A 20,324-nucleotide genomic window follows, 5' to 3' on the forward strand; every position below is an offset into this window, starting at 1 on the left:
CTAAAACTCTTAAAAGTGGTTTAAAACAGGCTTGCATAAAATCTAGGCAAAGTTTTGGTAGACACAAGATATTTACAGATTTATATGTACAAAATAAAACACACGGATGGCAAGGCCTCAGTTCCCTTCTACCAAGAAAAGAACACCTTTCCAAATATAGCCAATGCCACAATGTGAAAAATGGTTAAGTGGCTCTAAAATTTTTCCCGTAGTGGGAGAGAAACAACCAACGTCCTTCAACAGCTTACCATTAGGATAAAAGAACAATAAGGGCGTCGAGAAATTTGCTCCTGTCTTCCATTTTCAATTCGATTACTAAAACAATAAAGGGAAATAAGTGTCAGAGGGATAATTCATTATCCTGAGTGCACCTTCTGAAGGATGTCTCAAAGATCATTTTTTTTCAAAAGGCAAATGGACTTTGTTTTTTCTGGAAGAGGTTTCGCTTCTCATTCAAGCAGCTTCTTCAATTCTGACTGAATAACGGGAGGGATATAATTTAAATCTTTCCATCCTTCACAGTTCAGTTCAGAACTGAAGAAGCTTCTTCGATGAGAAGCGAAACATCTTCCAAGAAAAACAACGTCCACCTGCCTGTTCTGACCTAGGCTTCCTGAGTCAGTAAAACACACGAGTAGTCCCAAAAACCTGTTTTATTTTAACAGCTATGAATTCTGTTCATTCACAGATGAGTCCCCAATAGCTGTAAAGAGTCCTTTGGGATAAGGCTGATAATCACCCACCTTTATCTCCCTTGACATGCTGCCAAAGACCGAATTGGCAAAGCCACACGGAGTCCAGAATCAAACAGAGCTTCAGACTTTAAACTGCACAGAATTAACAACGTTGCTTCCTGCAGAGGCCCACGTGCCTTTGTTCCTCTTTTAAGTCTTATGGGAGGGGCCAATCATCTCCAAGGTCTACTCCCGAGTTGTGCCTTTTGTTTTAACTGCTCTTGCTTTCTGGCAGCTCTGCGCATGCGCGCACTGGGAACAGGCTCCTGCCTCGCTAAGGTCCAACTCTGGAGGCAGCATGTACCTCCCAGATGGCCCTTTCTCTGCCTCCGACGCAGAGCCCTCGTCCGAGCCTTCCCCAGACTCCAGGACTGGCCCATGTTCCTCCCCAGCCTCCTCACTGTCCGACTCTGCTGCCAGCTCCACAGGCTGCTGGCGGACCACAACACTGCCTTTTGAAAAAGCACCTTTGTGACAACTGTCACATGGATGACTGAAAATCTCCATAGACATTGGAAACTTCAGATCTCTAATAATCAACAGCCTAATATCCTTCTACGTTCTTAAGAATCAATTCAGAATTTAAAGCAGCCTATGGAAATTCATTGAGTGTGGTAAATGTTAAGCTAAATGGTTTTCATGCCTGCAACTAAGTAATTGATGGTCTTCATTATGGCTTAGCCAGCAATGTGAAGTAAAAGTCTCACTGGTCAAACTTTAGCAGCTGATTTATACATACAGGGAGGCACTACTGTATATCAGTGATGGCAAACCTTTTCAGCGCTGAGTAAGTCTTCGCCGGCAAGTCTTCAGGTTACTGCCATGCATGCGCAAACGCTGATCAGCTGGCCAGTGCACATGCTCACGCTGGAAAATGGAAGACCAGCTCTTCCGGTTTCTGGCACTGATGCAAGCACAAAGGCCAGCTGATTGTTGCTTGTGCATACACGCCAGAAACCTGGAAGAGGAATAGGCGACACCACGCATGCCAGGCGACATGGCTCCGTGTGCCACCTTGGGCATGCGTGCCATAGGTTCGCCATCACGGCACTATGTTAGCCTCCAGTTTTACCATCATGCGCTTCATGTACCATCCTATAGGGGGAAAATATATGTAAAATATATGAATTTTACTCACTAGACATGTCAAAGTGGTTGTGTAAAGTCCGAGAATTGGTGTTTTCGGCAGCTTTTTCAAACGCTCTACCAAAAAAGCTAGAAAGAGAGAAAAACGTATCTTGGTGAGATCCCTGCAAACTACACGTCCTACGTTTCTGATCTCTCTCGCCACTTATTACTGCTCTCTCCGTGTTAGATCCCGTAACATTCCAGAAGTTCCATTCTGTTCCCTGAAACAGTTGTTCTTAGCAGGCCTATCTTCAACACAGCCGAAATATTTGAGATCAAAGAGACCCTCCTGTAGGTTAGGAATCATTAGGCAAAGCCCTTACTTTTTTTTGTCGGAGCTTTCTGTGTGAGGCGGGGTCCCCACCATGATCACCGTCCCTTGCTCGAGATTCATGGGAGCCGCCATAACCATGGGCAGAAGTTTGCAGCGCTTGTTTCTGGTCTAATAAATAAATAAATAAATCAGAAAAGGGGTTTAAAGTCTAAAAGGATTAGACGAAAGCTCAAAGGCGGAATCCTAAGACCAACGTCCTGGGTTTGGGGTGCTGGTTTTGTTTGAAGTACAGGCGAAGGACAAATTTGAGGGTTAAAGCTATCTGGGGAAAGATTGCAGATAGAAGAAAATGCTGGAGAAAGACAGGGCTGCTCAGCATCCTTAAACAGACTTCGCTTCCACTGATTGCCGTCGCAGTTTTGTTGTGTCGTTAAGTTTGAGATTCTATTTTTTTAATCTCCCTTGCTTTTAAAATGAGAGATTGACATACCTCGCAACCATAAAAATAGTTTGGAGCAAGATTAAAATGCTTTTAAGATGCCACCCACAATACTTATCCAAGTAAGCTTACCACCAGATTATAGCGGACGGATGGATAATGAGACAGATAGCCTTCAATTTACAACAATTCATTTAGTGACCATTTGAAGTTATAACAGCATTATAGGGCCGTTTTTCACACTTATGACCGTTGCAGCATTCCCATGGTCATGTGATTTACATTCAGATGATTTGACAACTGGTTCATATATATGACGGTTGCAGTCTCCTGGGGGGGGGGTTGTCACATGATCCCCTTTTACGACCTACTGACATGACAAGGATTCCTTAACAAATGTGGCAAGAAAAGTCGTAAGTAGGGCGAAACTCACTTCGCAAATTTCTCACTTCGCAAATTTTGGGCTGAATTATGGTCGTAAGTTAAGGACTACCTCTATTCAGGTATACTAATTAGAATTTGTAACAACTACGACAACAGCAAAATGACATGTATTTGTAACTGCACAAATGGGGCAAACGTATACAGAAATCATGACGTTTGTTTCATGTTATTTGCATGTCATGACAAACATTTGCATGTCGTAACAAAAAAAAGAGGCAAGATGTTAAAACAGTTAATGTGGATGTTTTTATTTTCTTTTTAAAGGCATTCGTGGGGTGGATTACAGAAACGAGATCAAGCAGGAAGCCTGTGATTTTTAGTTTTTCACCCAATCCGTCTGCAATTTCAAGGAAACTTCCTCTTTACAAAACATTGTGTGTGTGTGTGTGTGTGTGTGTGTGTTCAGAAAAGCCCCGATGCTGTTTTTAAAGCAAACTTTATGGTGTGCGAGTCATATCTAGTTTGGGCATTGTTCGGAGTATTTTTGGTTAAAATGGCTTAAATGTCATGCTTCAAAAAATAAAGCTTCTAATGGCGGATGCCATATTGTAAATTAATAGCTTACTTACAGAAGAAACAAAGGATTTAAGGAGGCACTTGGTGAGCAGACATAAGGATATTGGCCTGGAGAATAATTTCACATCTGGGGTACCCTGAAAAAGAAATATTTATAACTAGGTAAATGGATGGCTGGATAGAAAAATAGATAGATGGATGGATAGATAGATTGATAGATGATAAATAGAATAGATAGATGATGGACAGAGAGATAATACGATAGATACCGTATTTTTCAGACTATAAGACACACCGGAGTATAAGACATACCAAGATTTCGAAGAAGAAAAAAAAAAAGTTTTTGCCCTCCCCGGCCCCCAGGAGCACTCTGCAGGCCTCCCAACCCCCCTGTGCACCCTGTTTTTGTGAAAAACGGGCTTGTTTTTGGCAAAAACGGGATGCGCGGGGCGGGGTTTCAGGAGGCCAAAAATGGCTGTATTCAGTGTATAAGACGCACCAACATTTCCACCTTTTTTTTCTTAGAATTATTTTTTTATTTTTATTTCTTATACACATAATGTAAATGTACATTCTCTTATACATAACTGGTCATACATATACATATTTTTCTTAAAGAAAGCATAAAAATACGACATTTTAATGACATTCTGGGTTGCTCTTCTACCCTTTCTTTTCCCTCATTTCACAACAAACCTTTTTCTCCTTCTCCTTTCTTTCCCTTCCCTTCCCTCCCTCTTCTCTACTCCTACTTTCTCCCTCCTCCTCTCCTTCCTCTTTCCTACCTCTCCTTCCTTTCCCCCACTCCTCCTCTCTTTCCCCCCTTTCTCACCTTCTGTCCTACTCCTTTCCCCTTTCTTCCATTCCTCTCTCCCCCTCTTCTCTTCTTACCCTCTACTCCTCTCTCCTTTCTTTCTCCTTTGTTGTGGAATATTTGGTATCAGAGCAACTCCAATATTCTGATAATATATACTTTCGATTTCTTTTCAATTTTACCCAATCTATCACTTTTATCATCATAATTGTACATTTTTACTTATAATCTTCTTTCTTTTCGCCCCTCCCATCCCCCTTTTCCATTTACTCTGGTGTCATCTGGGTTTCTATTTCTTTTTTGTCCTCTCCCTCTTTTAGGGGGGAGAAAAAGTGCACCTTATACTCCAAAAAATACAGTAAATAGATAGATAGATAGATAGATAGATAGATAGATAGAGATGGATGGACAGACAGACAGGAACACCCGGGGGGGGGGGGGCAGAATATAGAATGGAAAGGAGAAAGGAGTGAGTGCAAGTGGATGTTCACCTCCATGAGGTAGCAGTACAGGAACGGTCCCTGATTGATGACAAGGTTGGTGCAGATGCAGCTGGCCACCGTCTGCTGGATGGCGCACAGCTGCTTCTTGGCCAGCTCCAGTCCTTGAAGCAACTGGTTAAGGTTACCCCTGGAAGCAGAAACAAAACGAAGACATTGATTTTACCCAGAAGGAAAGTCATTCATAAGATCCTTAGGAAATGTTTCCTTACTATCCCCTTAGTGCAAAGGCTCATCAGTGGCCAATATTGGTAGCTTGTTAACTGGATAGTATCTACAGGACTAAGGTTCAAACCCAACTCTTCTGGAGCAATTAGGAAGAAAACATCCGAAATTTTGCAGAACTCCTACCATTGGTCAGCAGAGAATATACAGGGGCGGTGATTTGAATCTCAGCAAAATAGTTTCCGATATTCAATAAAGGGCATCATTATCAGAAACTAGCAATGCAGGTAGTCCTGGATTTACGCCCACAATTGAGCCCAAAATTTCTGTTGCTAAGTGAGACATTGGTTAAGTGAGTTTTGCCCCATTTTATGACCTCCCTCGCCACAGTTGCTAAGTGAATCACTGCAGCTGTTAAGCCCATCCCTCTTAGATCATCCCATTACCTTATCAAGGTTTGTTATTGTTGCTTAGATCGCATTTCCAAATGTCTAGCAATCATTAGCACATTTGCCCCTAATTCCCAGTAACAAGTAGCACAACATGCCATACAGCAATTAGAACAGAATAGAATAGTATTCTTTATTGGCCAAGTGTGATTGGACACACAAGGAATTTATCTTTGGTGCATATGCTCTCAGTGTACATAAAAAGACAAGATACATTCATCAAGAATCATAAGGTACAACACTTAATGATAGTTATAGGGTACAAATAAGCAATCAAATCATACTAGGAAATAATCAATATAAATTGTCAGGATACAAGCAACAAGTTACAGTCATACAGTCCTAAGTGTGAGGAGATGGGTGATAGCAACGATGAGAAGACTAATAGTAAGAAAAAACTAGAAACTAGTTTGACAGTGTTGAGGGAATTATTTGTTTAGCAGAGTGATGGCGTTTGGGAAAAAACTGTCCTTGTGTCTAGTTGTTCTGGTGTGCAGTGCTCTATAGCGTCGTTTTGAGGGTAGGAGTTGAAACACTTTATGTCAAGGATGCGAGGGGTCTGTAGATATTTTCACAGTCCTCTTTTTGTCTTGTGCAGTATACCGGTCCTCAATGGAAGGCAGGTAGGTAGCCATTGTTTTTTCTGCAGTTCTAATTATCCTCTGAAGTCTCTGTCTCTCTTGTTGGGTTGCAGAACCAAACCAGACAGTTATGGAGGTGCAGATGAACCTCAAGTTTCCTGTGTACACAGTTGCCTTGTTTCCACCCTGAGCAAGCAAGTTTTGAAGATTTTACTGGCTAAGCTGTTTCCCTTCCTTCTCATGCATTAACAAATGTCTGCAAATAATATTTTTTTATAAAGGCTACCATTTTAGAAAAAGGGGGTCTTTTGCCCTTTCCTTCAGTAGCAACTTGAAGATCCGTGAACTTCAAGAATCCAGGTTTCCATAAGTTAACACTTACAATTAAGGAAAAGAAAGAAACTTGGCTAAATATTGGGGACGAAATTGGGATATTCAAAGAAATGAGTGGTATGAAATTGGGAGTATGGCAACAAATGATAAATTAACAACAGAAATTAAATTTAAAAAAGGGATGATCAAAGCAAACAATTGTAATGAAATATGGGGGGATTTTATAAAATCAGTGTTGGTGGAAGACAAAGGGAATACACCTACTTCAAAAATATATGTTGTTTTGGAGGGGATAAGGGCACAACTGGAATATATTGTATATCTTTTAATTGTTATAGACGAAGAAATAAGGGGGGAAAATTTCTTTCTTTTTTTGTATTTAGATGTATATGCACTATGTTTGTATTATTTGTATTTAAATAATAAATATTTTTTTTAAAAAGAGTCCCGGCTAGGATAAGCTAGCACTTACAATTAAGGAAAAAGAAAGAAACTGAATATTTTTTGACTTGGGACTTATTTTATCAATGGCTAGCTGATTGGAGGAGCTAGAAACAGGGAAATATAGGAAAGGATTAGTGATCTAAGGAAGATACGTAAACTTGGTTAAACAAATAGCCTGATTGTTACTGTTATTAATATTCATATAATTGATATTAATGTAATGACTATTGTTGTAAACATTATTATTTCCTAAAATGATCTGTACCCAGACAACACACTGATCAATTGAAATTGGAATTTTTGTTCGCTATAAAATAAAATAAAAACTTATTACAAAAGAAAGAAAGAAAGAAAGAAAGAAAGAAAGAAAGAAAGAAAGAAAGAAAGAAAGAAAGAAAGAAAGAAAGAAAGAAAGAAAATCCAGGCTTGCCTGGCTGGGGAATTCTGGGAGTTGAAGTCTGGACATCTTTCAAGTTTGCCAGGGTTGAGAAATACTGCCCAGTTTTGTAACCTGGCTTCTTGAACATATGCTAGGATTCGTTGTTGTTAGTTGTGAAGTCGTGTCCGACCCATCGCAACCCCATGGACAACGTCCCTCCTGGCCTTCCTGTCCTCTACCATCCCCCAGAGTCCATTTAAGCTCACACCAACAGCTTCAGTGACTCCATCCAGCCACCTCGTTCTGTCATCCCCTTCTTTTTTTGCCCTCCATCATTCCCAGCATTAGGCTCTTCTCCAGGGAGTCCTTCCTCCTCATTAGGTGGCCAAAGGATCTGGCCTTCTAAAGAGCAGTCAGGGTTGATCTCCTCTAGGGCTGACCGGATGGATCACCTTGCAGTCCAAGGGACTCGCAGGATCTTCTCCAGCACCAGAGTTCAAAGGCCTCCATTCTTTGGCGCTCAGCCTTCCTTACGGTCCAACATTCACAGCCATACATTGCAACTGAGCAAACCACAGCCTTGACTATACGCACTTTTGTTGGCAGGGTGATGTCTCTGTTTTTTAGTATGCTGTCTTAATTTGCCAATGCTAGGATTACAAGGGGAAAAAAAGTACATTACCTGGAAAGACTATCCAAAGCCTTGATAAAATTATCGGTTTGGCTCTCCTCCTTTTCCATGTTCTCCATCAACGCCGCCGTGGCATACACAACGTCACCGGCTAAAAACTTATTTTTAAAACCAAAATGGACACTGAAGGTTTGTACTCTCAGGTCCTTCATTCTGAAAAACAAAAGGGGGAGTCAATGGAGATGTTCAAACAACTTGACCCCACACTTTGGCAAACTGTAGTGTTTGGCCTTTTGTATTAAATTATGTCTTTTAACTTATACAGTTTTTATCTTTTACGATTGTAAGCTGTCCAGAGTTACCCTGAAGTAAGATGGCCTATAAATTTTACCAATGAATACATACCGTATTTTTTGGTGTATAAGATGAACTCCTCCCCACCCCAAAGTGGGTGGAAATGTCTGTGCGTCTTATACAGCAAATGTTGCTGAAGCCCTGCCTGCCCGCTGGCCCCCATCCTTTTGTCTCTCCCTCCCAGCAATTTGCCTCCTTGCAGCAAACAGCGTGATCAGCTTCAGCACAGCCTGATATAGCACAAGCAGCTGATTGGTGGTTGGATCTGCCTCCTGGAATACCGCCTATCAGCTGTTCCAGGTTGCGGGGATCGCCACCGCCTATCCCCACTTGAAACAGGCTGAAAACAGGATGCCGGAGGCCAAAAACGGGGCATATGGCAGCGGCGATCCCCGCAGCCTGGAACAGCTGATAGGCGGTATTCCGAGAGGCAGATCCAACTGCCAATCAGCTGCTCGTGCTAAGGCTGTGCTGAAGCTGACCAGGCTGTTTGCTGCCAGGAGGCAAACTGCTGCAGAGGCAGATTTTTTTTTTCTTGTTTTCCTCCCCAAGAACTAGGTGCATTTTATAGTCTGGAGAATCTTATCGTTGGAAAAATACGGTATATGAGAAAATCAGTTCAGAATTCTGTATCATTAAAAAAAAAAAGAAGGTATCTTTACCCAAACTTATTTGCAGACTCCTCAATGATTTCCCGAAGATTCTCTTTCAAGGACATGTCCATGGAATTAAATTTCTGTTTGACTTGCTTTAAAGGCAACCTTTAAAACACAAAATAAGGAATTAAGTACCTGGGGAATGATGACAGGAATACTTCCCAAAAGATCCATCTGACACACCAAACTAAGACACTGCCAATCTCTTCCTGCTTATCCACTAAGTACAGTTAATCCTCGATTTACAATGGTTCATTTAGTGACCGTTCAAAGTTACAACGGCACTGAAAAAAAATGATGTATGACCCTTTTTCACACTTACAATTGCAGCATCCTTATGGTCACATGATCAAAATTCAAACGCTTGGCAGCTGACTCATATCTATGGCGATTGCAGTGTCCCAGAATCATGTAACCACTTTTTGTAACCTTCTGACAAGCAAAGTCATTGGGGAAGCCAGATTCACTTAACAACCGGGTTACTAACTGCAGTGATTCACTTTAACACCTGGGGCAAGAAAGGTCGTAAAATGAGGCAAAACTCACTTAACCAATGTCTCACTTAGCAACAGAAATTTTGGGCTCAATTGTCGCAGTAAGTCAAGGACTACCTGTATTGCTAGTTTCTAAGAATGATGCCTTTTAACAACTAATTCACACAACACTGTCAAATTAACTGCTAAGACTGTATTACTAGTCTTCTTCTCATTCTTCCTAGTACCGATTTCTTCCCACTTATGGCTATAACCATGTTGCTTGTATCTTTACAACTTATATTGTTTTTATTGTTTCCTAGAATGATTTGATTTCTTATTAGTATCCTACGACTATCACTGTTGCATCTTATGATTCTTGATGAATTATTCTTTCTTTATGTACACTGAGAACATATGCACCAAAGACAAATTCCTTGTGTGTCCAATCAACTTGGCCAATAAAGAATTCTATTCTATTCTACTCTATTTTACTCGTCTCTGTATTTTCTGCTGACCAATGGTAGGAGTTTTGCAAAAAAAAATGTCTTCCTAATTGCTAAAAGAAATGTTGGATTTGAACCTAGAATCTTCTACATGCAGAGGTTGTGAAATAACAGAGGCTCTGGCTAACCAAGTGATAGCAAGCTGACTTTATTTTCAACTCTGGTTCATGGGTCTTGGCAACTTTTAAGACTTGTGAACTTCAACTCCCAACCATGAGGAGTTGAAGTCCACAAGTCTTAAAGTTGTCAAGGAGACCCCCTACTCTACAATGGTGGCCAAAATTGTGGAAACTTTTTGGGAAAAGTGTATTTTTGAGGTTTCATGACTAATAACACCACTTTTTTTTTTTTTTTTTTTGGGAGTTTCAAGATAATCCTATTCCACTGCTGGAATGGCCTGAGAATAGCCCAATCCTTAACCCAATTGAAAATCTATGGAGCTGACTAAAGAACTTTGTTAGTCAGAAGCGACCCAGCAATAAAACCCAATTAATTAACTCACCCCATGTCAGCCAAGAATTCTTGCAGCCTCTTCTGGCCTTGAACAGACCAAAGCTTGAAGCTGGCAGACGTGTAACAAGTATTGCACAGACTTTCGTAGAGAGACCAATGCTGATAAAGTGCAAGGCACAAGCTGAGGCCATCAAGAATTAAGGGTGAATAATTGTGATTGGGATCAGAATGGTGCGGTGGCCTAGAGGTGGAGCTTTCCTCACCGTTCTGTCTAGGGAAACACGCTGTAAAAGAAAACCTCGCGAGTTCGAGAAGTTTGATTGAACCCGCGAGAAGGCTTTCTTTTACAGCGTGTTTCCCTGGACCCAACGGTGAGGAACACGACGGAGCTGGAAAGGTAAGACGCGTGTCCCGCTTCTCACCTGCCCTACCTTCCACCCCCAAATTGCATCCCTAAAGGGGGCGGGTGGCTAAGCGAGGTGCAGGAGCCCTGTCATGCCTGGAGAGGGGGGGGAAAGAGACGGCAAGAGGAGCCACGTCTCACTCCATGCATCTCACTTCTCCCCCACCCCACCTGCCACCCCTCTTGATAAAAAGATGGTGGGGAAGGGAAGCAGCTGTTGCCATTGGAGTGGGACGTGTTGGGCCGCTCGGCTGGCGCAAAGAACAGGGAGGGGAGGCGACAGCAGCGACAGGACATCCAGTCCCATGTTTGCCGCCTCCTGAACCCCCAAAATAATAAGAAACCCTCCCAATAATAAGGCCAAGCCCTTATTTGGGGCGGGGTAAAAAAAAAATAAGTCTGTCTTATTTTCGGGGAAACATGGTAGTAACGATGTTGGAACCAAGGGACTCTGAGTCAAATACTGCTTAAAAACTAGGACTAGATTTGGAAACTGGAACAACAGAGAAAAGGTGGACCGAAAGACAGAAGACGCAAAATCACACGCTCAGAAGCTGTGAGATCGGGGGTGGGAGACGCAGCCCCCATCACAATCTGGGCCATTGACTTTACATTGGAAATTCAATTTGTGTCAAGTTGCAGCTGAAGCCCTGAACAATTTCCATCACCCTTTGGAAGGATACTCATACTCAAAGGCGATTCTCATGCAGTCGATAGAAAGGGAGTTATCTTCATCCCCGTTGCGATGATTATGCCGAGTGACGTGACGCTGGAGAGTCCCGACATCCGTCACATACTTCATTCTTCCATTAAAAATAAATAAATAAAGGCAACATGTTATTGATTGATGGGAGTAGCAGCTCCTTCGCCTCTTTTTCTACCTCGAAGCTCAGGAAATGAAAAATGTTTTCTGGGAAAATGTTAAGGAAAGCGTTTATTTTGGAAAGATTTTGGTCCCATGCTGAACAAATTCTTGGCTCAAGAAACATCATGAAATTCATGGGAGGAGCAAATGATTTAAAGGAGCTGTCAACTTTTCACTTACTGAGTGATTCTGTCTTGGATCCACTGGTCTGTTAGTCCAACAACAGCCCACCTTAAAAAAAGAAAAAGAATCGAGACTTGCACTGCTTCCTTTTTTCCTGCACAGGAAGTCCTTGACTTACTTAGTGACCATTCTCATTTAGTGACCGTTCAAAGTTACAACGGTACTGGAAAAAGTGATTTAGGATTGTTTTTCAGTTATGACCTTCGCAGCATCTCCATGATCACGTGATCAAAATTCAGATGCTTGGCAAGCGGTTCATACTTACAACCCTTGCTGTGTCCCAAGGTCATGTGACCACACACACACACACACACACACACACACACACACACACAGTGATCACATGACTCTGGGACACAATTACGTTCTATATTCAAGGAATATAAATCCTTCCCACCATCCAGACAAGAGCTGAAGAAGCTTCTTGGATGAGAAGCGAAAAGTCTTCAAAGAAAAAACAACAGAAAATCCAGTTGCCTCTTGAAAAAAAGCACCTTTGGGACAATTGAGCCTGGTGGCGCAGCAGACTAAAGCACTGTTATTAACAGTGCTGTTATTAACATCAGCTGCCTGCAAATACTGCAAGTTCAAATCTCACCAGGCTCAGCCTTCCATCCTTTCTAAGGTAGGTAAAATGAGGACCCAGATTATAGGGGCAATAAGATGACTTTGTATAAAATATACAAAAGTATGAAGGCTATTGCTTAACGCATTGTAAGCTGCCCTGAGTCTCCGGAGAAGGGCGGCATATAAATCAAATAAAAAAAAAATTAGCAACATCAGAAACAAGACTACCTACCACAGCATATCGTTCAAGTCTTTGGACATTATCCATGCCAAATCAAACACCACCATGGCAGACTGTAAAGGAAGAATTGATGAAGTGATCAGCGTAAAGAGAAACTGTTTGGAACTGCCAAAAAAGCAAATCTTCCACAGCCAGAAAGTAAATTCTGCACCATACGTCATCCGAGTCTCACCTTTTTCTATTGCTCATACTCTGTTTCCCCTAAAATAAGACCTCCCCTGATAATAAGCCCAATCGGGCTTTTGAGTGCATGTGCTAAAATAAGCCCCTCCTGAAAATAAGCCTGCCCCGAAAATATTTAAATACATGCACAGGCAGTCCCCACCATTTCATCTGGCTAGGTTTAGGGAGACAGAGCTGGAAATCAGGTAAAATGGCAAGAGGAGCCCTGTCTTGCTCCATGCGCCCCAAAATAATAAGACCTCCCTGAAAATAAGGCCAAGCGCTTATTTTGGGGTTCAAAAAATGTAAGACAGGGTCTTATTTTCGGGGAAACACGGTAATAAGAATAGAACCTGAACCAACAGGTTAACATTTTTAACTTAAAAGCTGGCAGGGTTTGGGGATTATAGGTAGTCCTCAACTTACAACCACAATTGAGCTCAGTGTTTATGATTCTAAACAAGACGGTTATTAAGTGAATTTTGCCCCATGTCAGGACCTTTCTTGCCACAGTTGTTAAATGAATCACTGTGGTTGTTAAGTTAGTCACATGGGTTATGTGAATCCGGCTTCCCCATTAACTCTGCTTGTCAGGAGGTCACAAAAGGGGGATCATATGACCCCCTGGACATTGCAACAGTTATGATTCAGTCGCCAAAACTCCCAAATTTTGATCACATGACCATGGGAATGCTGCAACGGTCGTTAGTGTGCAAAATGGTTTTCAGTGCCGTCGTAACTTCGAACGGTCCCTACATGAACTGTTTTAAGTTGAGGACTACCCGTATAGGAACTTTAAAAACCATTTGCGTAAAGGTGAAAAGCAGAGAAAATCCCTTCGGAATAGGAAGTGATTAAAAAATGTTTTAGATTGTGGAGAAATGAATAGATTAACTTTGAAAATCAAAGAAAGAGAAGATACAGAATATTTTAAGATATGGGGACAATTCTATCATTGGCTAGAAAATAGATATAATTTAATAATTAAATAAGAGAATGATATAATAAAAATATTGTGTTGTGAGAAGGATGTTGTAAAAAAGGAAGAAAAGAGGAGTAACAAGAAGAAGTCACCGAAGAAACAGCGAGATGACACACGGAACGACTGATGTATTATGTGTTTGTTTGTGTATAAAACAATAAAAAAGTTTTTACAAAAAAAAAAAAAAAGGAACTTCAAAAACCAGGTGGATTTGCATAGAAGATACAAAACCTTTAAGTTAGTTTTCTAGAAATTAAGAAACTTTATCATGCAATAACCCCTTTCCTTAAAAGAGTAAAGAATCATACTGTGAAGGAGATTCAATACGTACTGATGTCCCGTGATATTCGTACTGTTCGTAGTCAAAAAGAATTTCTTGCCTAAATAAAATAAAATTTAAAAAAGGTGGGAGGGGTGGGGGGAGAGAAATCAGCAACAGTTTTTTCTGCTATGATCATAAGTAGAAATACCGGTATCCAGTATGCAGATAGCTTGGGTCACGTACCTGCGTGCCTCCCACTCTCTTCTTTCGCGTCTTTTCATTGTTCTTTCTATCACTTCCTATGGAGAGATTACAATAAACAATGATCAATGATCCTAAAAATAAATATAATTGATTCAATGTTGACAAGTGTAACATTTGACAATGAAACAATTAACTTAAAAACAACAACACATTCCTTAAAAGGTAACAATTACAACTTGAGTTGGTTTCAAACGATACAAAATAGCCATGAACCAAAATATTTTTAAAAATCACTTTTACTCCCTGAAAGAGACTGGTATACTTTGTTGCGTCTTCTTTTTCTTAGTACAGACACTGTTAAATAATCTTAATCTATGACTTTCCTTTAATATGCCATTTTAACTTGCTCAAATCTAACCTCTTCAAATCGTCTACGTTTTCCTGCAGGCTCTGATCCAGCACTTTCATTCCCAGAATCCTCCTCTTCCTCCTCCTCATCCCTGAAAATATCATCATAGGCAGGAATCTCGAGGTCATCATCTTGCTTGACCAAGAGTTTGACCTAGAAAAATTTAAATAAAACTGTAAAAACCCAGTAATGATCTTGGTGAAAGACAGGAATTTGTCATACATTATGGACAATTTTAGACCACATAGTAAAATATTTTACATTATATTAAATTTAACATTTGTGAGGGGTCCTTGGTACTCCCTGAGCTTGCCTGTTTTCTTGCAGACGTTTCATTACCCTCACTAGGTAACATCATCAGTGCCAGTTTAAAATTTGCATTACAAAATTTCATCTCTACCTTTCCTCCAATTGCATGGTTGCCATTACATTGGCAAACTGATCACTGGTATTCCATCTTTATCATCTTTTAACCACTTGAAGGTGGTGAACCTACCTAATATTGGTAGTCCTCAACTTACAACAGTTCATTTTGTGACTGTTCAAAGTTACAACGGGACTGTGACTTATGACCATTTTTCACAGCTATGACTTTTGCAGCATCCCCACCATCACGTGATCAAAATTCAGATCCTTGGCAACTGACTCATATTTAGGACCGTTGCTGTATCCCAAAATCATGTGATCCCCTTTTTCAAGCAAAATCAATGGGGAAGACAGATTCACTTAACAACAACTATGTTACTAGCTTATCAACTTTCGTGATTCACTTAACAACTGTGACAAGAAAGATTATAAAATGGGGCAAAACTCTCTTAACAAATATCTCACTTAGCACCATAAATTGTGGACTCAATTGTGTCATAAATTGAGGATTACCTGTAGAATTGAATTGAATTGAATAGAATAGAATAGAATTTTTTATTGGCCAAGTGTGATTGGACACACAAGGAATTTGTCTTTGGTGCATATGCTCTCAGAGTACATAAAAGATATGTTCATCAAGAATTGTAAGGTACAACACCTAATGATAGTCATAGGGTACAAATAAGCAATCAGGAAACAATCAATATCAATATAAATCGTAAGGATACAAGCAACAAAGTTACAGTCATACAGTCATAAGTGGGAGATGGGTGATGGGAACGATAAGAAGATGAGAAGATTAACAGTAGTGGTAGTAATGAAAAACATCCCCAGACAAGAGAGTCTTGAGTCTAAACAAAACATAGACAAAGGGCGACTGTAAATGTCCAGAAACTGATAATAAAGTCAGCATCCCCATTGCTGAGATAATAGCAGAGGATCCACAAATGAAAAATTCCCACAATCCTGTAGAGGACATATAACATTATAAGAACAAACCCCAGGAAACTGGGCCTCATTTATGAACTCAATATTTTATTTTATTTTATTTTTCTCAAAAAGGAGAACTTACTTGTGTCTCATTGTAAATGTTCACTACATTGATAGGTCTATGAGTATCGCAAACAAAGAACAGGGTATCATCTTCGGGTTGAAGGATTTCCAGCAGGTCAATGTTGGCCCCGCAGTTTAGGAGCACAAAATACTTGAACTGTAAATAAAAGCAAGCAGGTTGTGGAAATAAGTCTGCATGAAAGGTTAATATATATCCCAGAGTAGCTAAACTCTTGGGAATAGATACGATTGTCCTTCAAGAAAAGTTTAAAAATTCCCATGATTAAAAAAAAAAAATCAGAATTTTAATTATTTAAGCTCCATTTAGCATAATAGGATTTATATGTGTGTGTGTGTGTGTGTGTGTCCCATTTATTATTATTTTTCTTTACCTGATCCTTATGTTCTAGAAATGCTGTTTCCAGTTCTTGCCATCCAGATACTGGGACTAATGTATATTGCACATGATCACACTGGAATAAAGCCTGGAGAAAAATGAAGGCTAGATTTAAGAGCAAAGGCTAATACTGTAGCTTCACTTTAGCTGAGCATAGCAACAGCAGCTTCGAAGCAAGTTTTTTGAGCAACTGTACATTTACCAATTATATTTAAAGACAAACAAGCTCGAATTGTAGAGCTTTAGTAATCGCTCATGTTGTTTAACACTCTAATTTTGTATTTTTACTATCTTTAAGATAAATGATTTATAGGCTAGAGGGAAGTTGGCATTTTATCATGGAAATCATAATTACCATCAAAATCATGCAAGGATAATTTTCTTTTCTCCGTTCTATAAAGTTGTTCCACTGACATAACTTTATTGATTTATATTTATAAAATTTATTTGCCATCTGACTCATATCCAATGACTATAGATTTGTACACTAATTCATTTATCATTAAAAGAGCATCCTGAGAGCACTTTCTATAGGAAACATCTGGGACGTATTTGGAGGTAATTGTAACTAAAAACCATGTATTTTTTAGAAAATAAGGCAAACTCCCTCAATTACCTCACCCCCAGCCATTGCCCTGCATGAATGATACTGATAGTAAGGTAAAGGTTCCCCTTGCACATATGTGCTAGTCGTTCCTGACTCTAGGGGGCGGTGCTCAATCTTATTCATTGCTCTCAGCAACGTTTCTCTGTGCAATCTACTCTGCTGGTTGGTAACACAACAACAATACCCTTAACAGTGTTCATCTCTGTTTCAAAGCCGAAGAGCCAGCGCTGTCCGAAGACGTCTCCGTGGTCATGTGGCCGGCATGACTCAATGCCAAAGGCGCACGGAACGCTGTTCCCTTCCCACCAAAGGTGGTCCCTATTTTTCTACTTCCATTTTTTAGGTGCTTTCGAACTGCTAGGTTGGTAGAAGCTGGGACAAGTCACGGGAGCTCACCCCGTTACGCGGCACTAGGGATTCGAACTACTGAACTGCCGACCTTTCGATTGACAAGCTCAGTGTCTTACCCACAAAGCCCCTGTGTCCCTTATACTGATTCTATATCCATTTATTTGGAAATAATATTCATTGCATGCTTACTTACAGTTCTTTTACCTGATTGCACAATATTTTGTCACTTGTACACTCAAAACACTTGAAGGGCAGACTTACCTGGAGGATTTTACAAGCACATAATGCATCTATGTCTGAAGCTACCAGAAGCAGCACCCGCTGTAAAAAATATATATATACAATTAGCAATTACAGGGAGTCCTCAGCCTATCACCACAACTAAGCCCAAAATGTATCTTGCTAAGGGAGACACTTGTTAAGCGAGTTTTACAATTTTTCTGGCCACATTTGTTGAGTGAATCCTTGCAATTGTTAAGTTAGTAATGCGGTTGTTTAAGTAAATCTGGTTTCCCCGTTGACTTTGCTTGTCAGAAGGTCGCAGAAGTTGATCACATGATCCCAGGACACTGCAACCATCATAAATGTGAATCAAGTTGTCAAACATTTGAATGTCAATCACCTGACCAATTGGGATGCTGCAATGGTCGTAAGTGTGAAAAACAGTCTTAAGTCACATTTTTCAGTGCCGTTGTAACTTCAAACGGTCACTAAGTGACTGTTGTAAGACAAGGACTACCTGTACCAGGTTGGTTTATCTGCCTTTCCTAGTTAGGAGCAGCCGATCCCTAAATCCCTCTCCAATCTAGTCCATTTCAACGTTACCTCCATAGTTTCAAGGGCTTTGCTCAGACTTCCGCAAAGCCAGTTCTGAAAAGTTTTCTCCCCTTTCAGAGCTTTGGCTCCCCCAGTGGGATCTCGCTGGCCACTCTCTAACCCCAAGGCACTACAATGCCTATCTTCCCCAGCCACCAGTCCCTAAAACGCGAAAGGGAAACACCCACCCACCCCAAGCCCAGCTCCACCACCCTGACAGAAGGAGGCCCATTCAACCGCCCTACCAGATAAGCCTACAGCTTTTACAGGGTGGACTACAATACCCATCCTCCCCAGCCCCGAAAACCCTGAAGGGGGAACCCTCATCCCAGGCCCAGCTCCTCCCAGGCCTCAGCACCGGAGTCCTGTACAACAGCCACACCGGAGCAGCCCAATAGTGGATTACATGTCCCATCCTCCACAGCCACCAGTCATTTCCCGCCCCCCCCCACACACAGAGACACCTCCATCCCCAAACAAATCCCCATCCAGGTCCATCTGCCTCCTCCCCGACCCTGTAAACCCCCTGCAACAACCCAGCCTGTGGGCAGAAAGGTGGGACTACAACACCCAGGCTGGACTACAACGCCCATCCTCCCCAGCCACGACTCTGCTGGCTCGCCCCCTCTTTCAAGGGGAAAAACCCTCAGAATCTGGCCAGGCCCAACTCCGCTCCTTTACCCCCCCCACCCCCGCCACCCTGTCCCCTCAGCAGTGTTAAGCTTGCACAACAGCCCGACCGGGTAGGCTCATTGGTCATTCTCAACGCCGCGGACTACAAGCCCCATGCTCCTCAGCCGTCGTCCTCAATCCTCCTCCTCCTGCTGACCCCGAGAGGCTCCAGCTCCCCCTCACCTGGCCCACGACCACCTCGTAAAACTCCTTCCGAAAGTCTGTCAGGAACATGACCGGCCGCGAAAACAACAATGGCGGCGGAGGGCGAGAAGAAAGACCCGCTTCAAGAAAGGCGCCAAAGCAGCGCCTTCCCCTCATTGGCCGGGACGCTCCGGAAACCGACCAATCGGAGGCCGAGGATATCGCTCTGACGTTCTGGATAGGCGGGATCATACCTTTCTCAGTCCCGCCCTCTTCTTCCCCCGTCTGAAAGACGAGGAGAGAAAAGGGGGATACGGTCTTTATAGTTTCAGAGAGAGACTTCCGGCTCTCTCTCAAAAAAAAAAAGCATCATTCCATACGTGCGGGGCGAAGAGGGTGGAAATACGGTAGGATGCTTATATAGATAATCGCAGAGTGGGGGTCCCGTTCTTTTCCAAGGCATGAAATAATTAAATCAGGATACATAGAAAGAAATAGGGTTTTTTTATTTATTTGTCAAGCATGTATAAGATAACAGATAAAAGTATAAACATAATTTGAATACATGAAAAGGATACCAAAAGGGACATTAGGACAGGAATTTTTTTTTAAACAATTTTTTAATTTCGTTTTGGGGCGGACAGACTTCTTTTAGGTTAAGACTTCTGTCCTTAATAAATAAATAAACAAAACTTCTCTTTTTGTTTCTACACTTTTATGCCTTCTATAGTGCTCAGAAGTTATTTATATTCTGAACAGTACAATGTATAATAGTCCTACACAGTAAGTAGTCCTTGAAAAATGATCATAAGTCATATTTTTTCAGTAACTTTGGTCACTAAATGAAGTGTTGTAAATCGAGGACTACCTGTATAAAGAAGTTTCTGATGCGTTGCCTCCTTTTACTAATCAATTATTATCCCCTATCCATTTTCCTATTCTTACCCGCAGCGCCTAAACAGTACCGGTAGTAGATATTGCAACGCAAGTCTTCCTAACTCTTGGGCCAGGAGGGTGACCCAACATCTTTTTTTTCCCCCTTTTCAGAAGCAAAACAAAAACAGAGCCAGCATAGTAAGGGCAAACTGGTTGGCCGCCATCTTTGATGAGGGCATTCCCTTTGCTATAACGTTCCCCGCTTTCTGTCTGAGTTGATAAATCCCTAAAAACAACTCTAGAGTCGCCTTATGAAGAAAGCCGTAAGGACGCTCCTGTAATTCCGAGTATCTTAAAGGAGACTCGGCTGCGTTAACCACGCAGGGAAAACAAGGATAGTTTTACCGTTCCGCTTGAGTCGTTTGCGCACAGCCGGAAAAAAAAACATCGACGGACCGATGGCGCGAACTGCATTCTGGGAGGCGTAGTTT

General features: G+C 41.4%; 1 protein-coding gene across 4 annotated transcripts; it reads right to left on the reverse strand.

Moving 5' to 3' along the window:
* Positions 1–211: 211 nt before the first annotated feature.
* CDC45 (cell division cycle 45) lies at positions 212–20,307 on the reverse strand. 4 transcript variants are annotated; one of them, XM_070950512.1, is made up of 18 exons: positions 20,239–20,307; positions 17,587–17,646; positions 16,363–16,455; positions 15,990–16,127; positions 14,561–14,704; positions 14,182–14,237; positions 14,008–14,056; positions 12,524–12,585; positions 11,722–11,772; positions 11,360–11,479; positions 10,323–10,454; positions 8,848–8,946; positions 7,883–8,044; positions 4,841–4,979; positions 3,589–3,672; positions 2,186–2,304; positions 1,873–1,949; positions 212–315 (listed from the first exon to the last, which is right to left on the reverse strand). In XM_070950512.1, the coding sequence occupies exons 1-18, from the start codon at positions 20,305–20,307 to the stop codon at positions 251–253; spliced, it is 1,719 nt and encodes a 572-aa protein (XP_070806613.1). In that variant the 3' UTR covers positions 212–250. The 4 variants fall into 4 exon arrangements, with proteins under 4 accessions (XP_070806613.1, XP_070806612.1, XP_070806611.1 ...); XM_070950511.1 differs by lacking the exon at positions 20,239–20,307 and adding an exon at positions 18,997–19,047; XM_070950510.1 differs by lacking the exon at positions 20,239–20,307 and adding an exon at positions 18,997–19,047 and having other exon boundaries at positions 14,008–14,124; positions 14,178–14,237.
* Positions 20,308–20,324: the final 17 nt, after the last annotated feature.

Source organism: Pituophis catenifer, unplaced genomic scaffold, assembly GCF_029215685.1.
Source record: "Pituophis catenifer annectens isolate HBS135680 unplaced genomic scaffold, rPitCat1.0.hap2 SCAF_10, whole genome shotgun sequence".
NCBI classification, from domain to species: Eukaryota; Metazoa; Chordata; class Lepidosauria; order Squamata; family Colubridae; genus Pituophis; species Pituophis catenifer.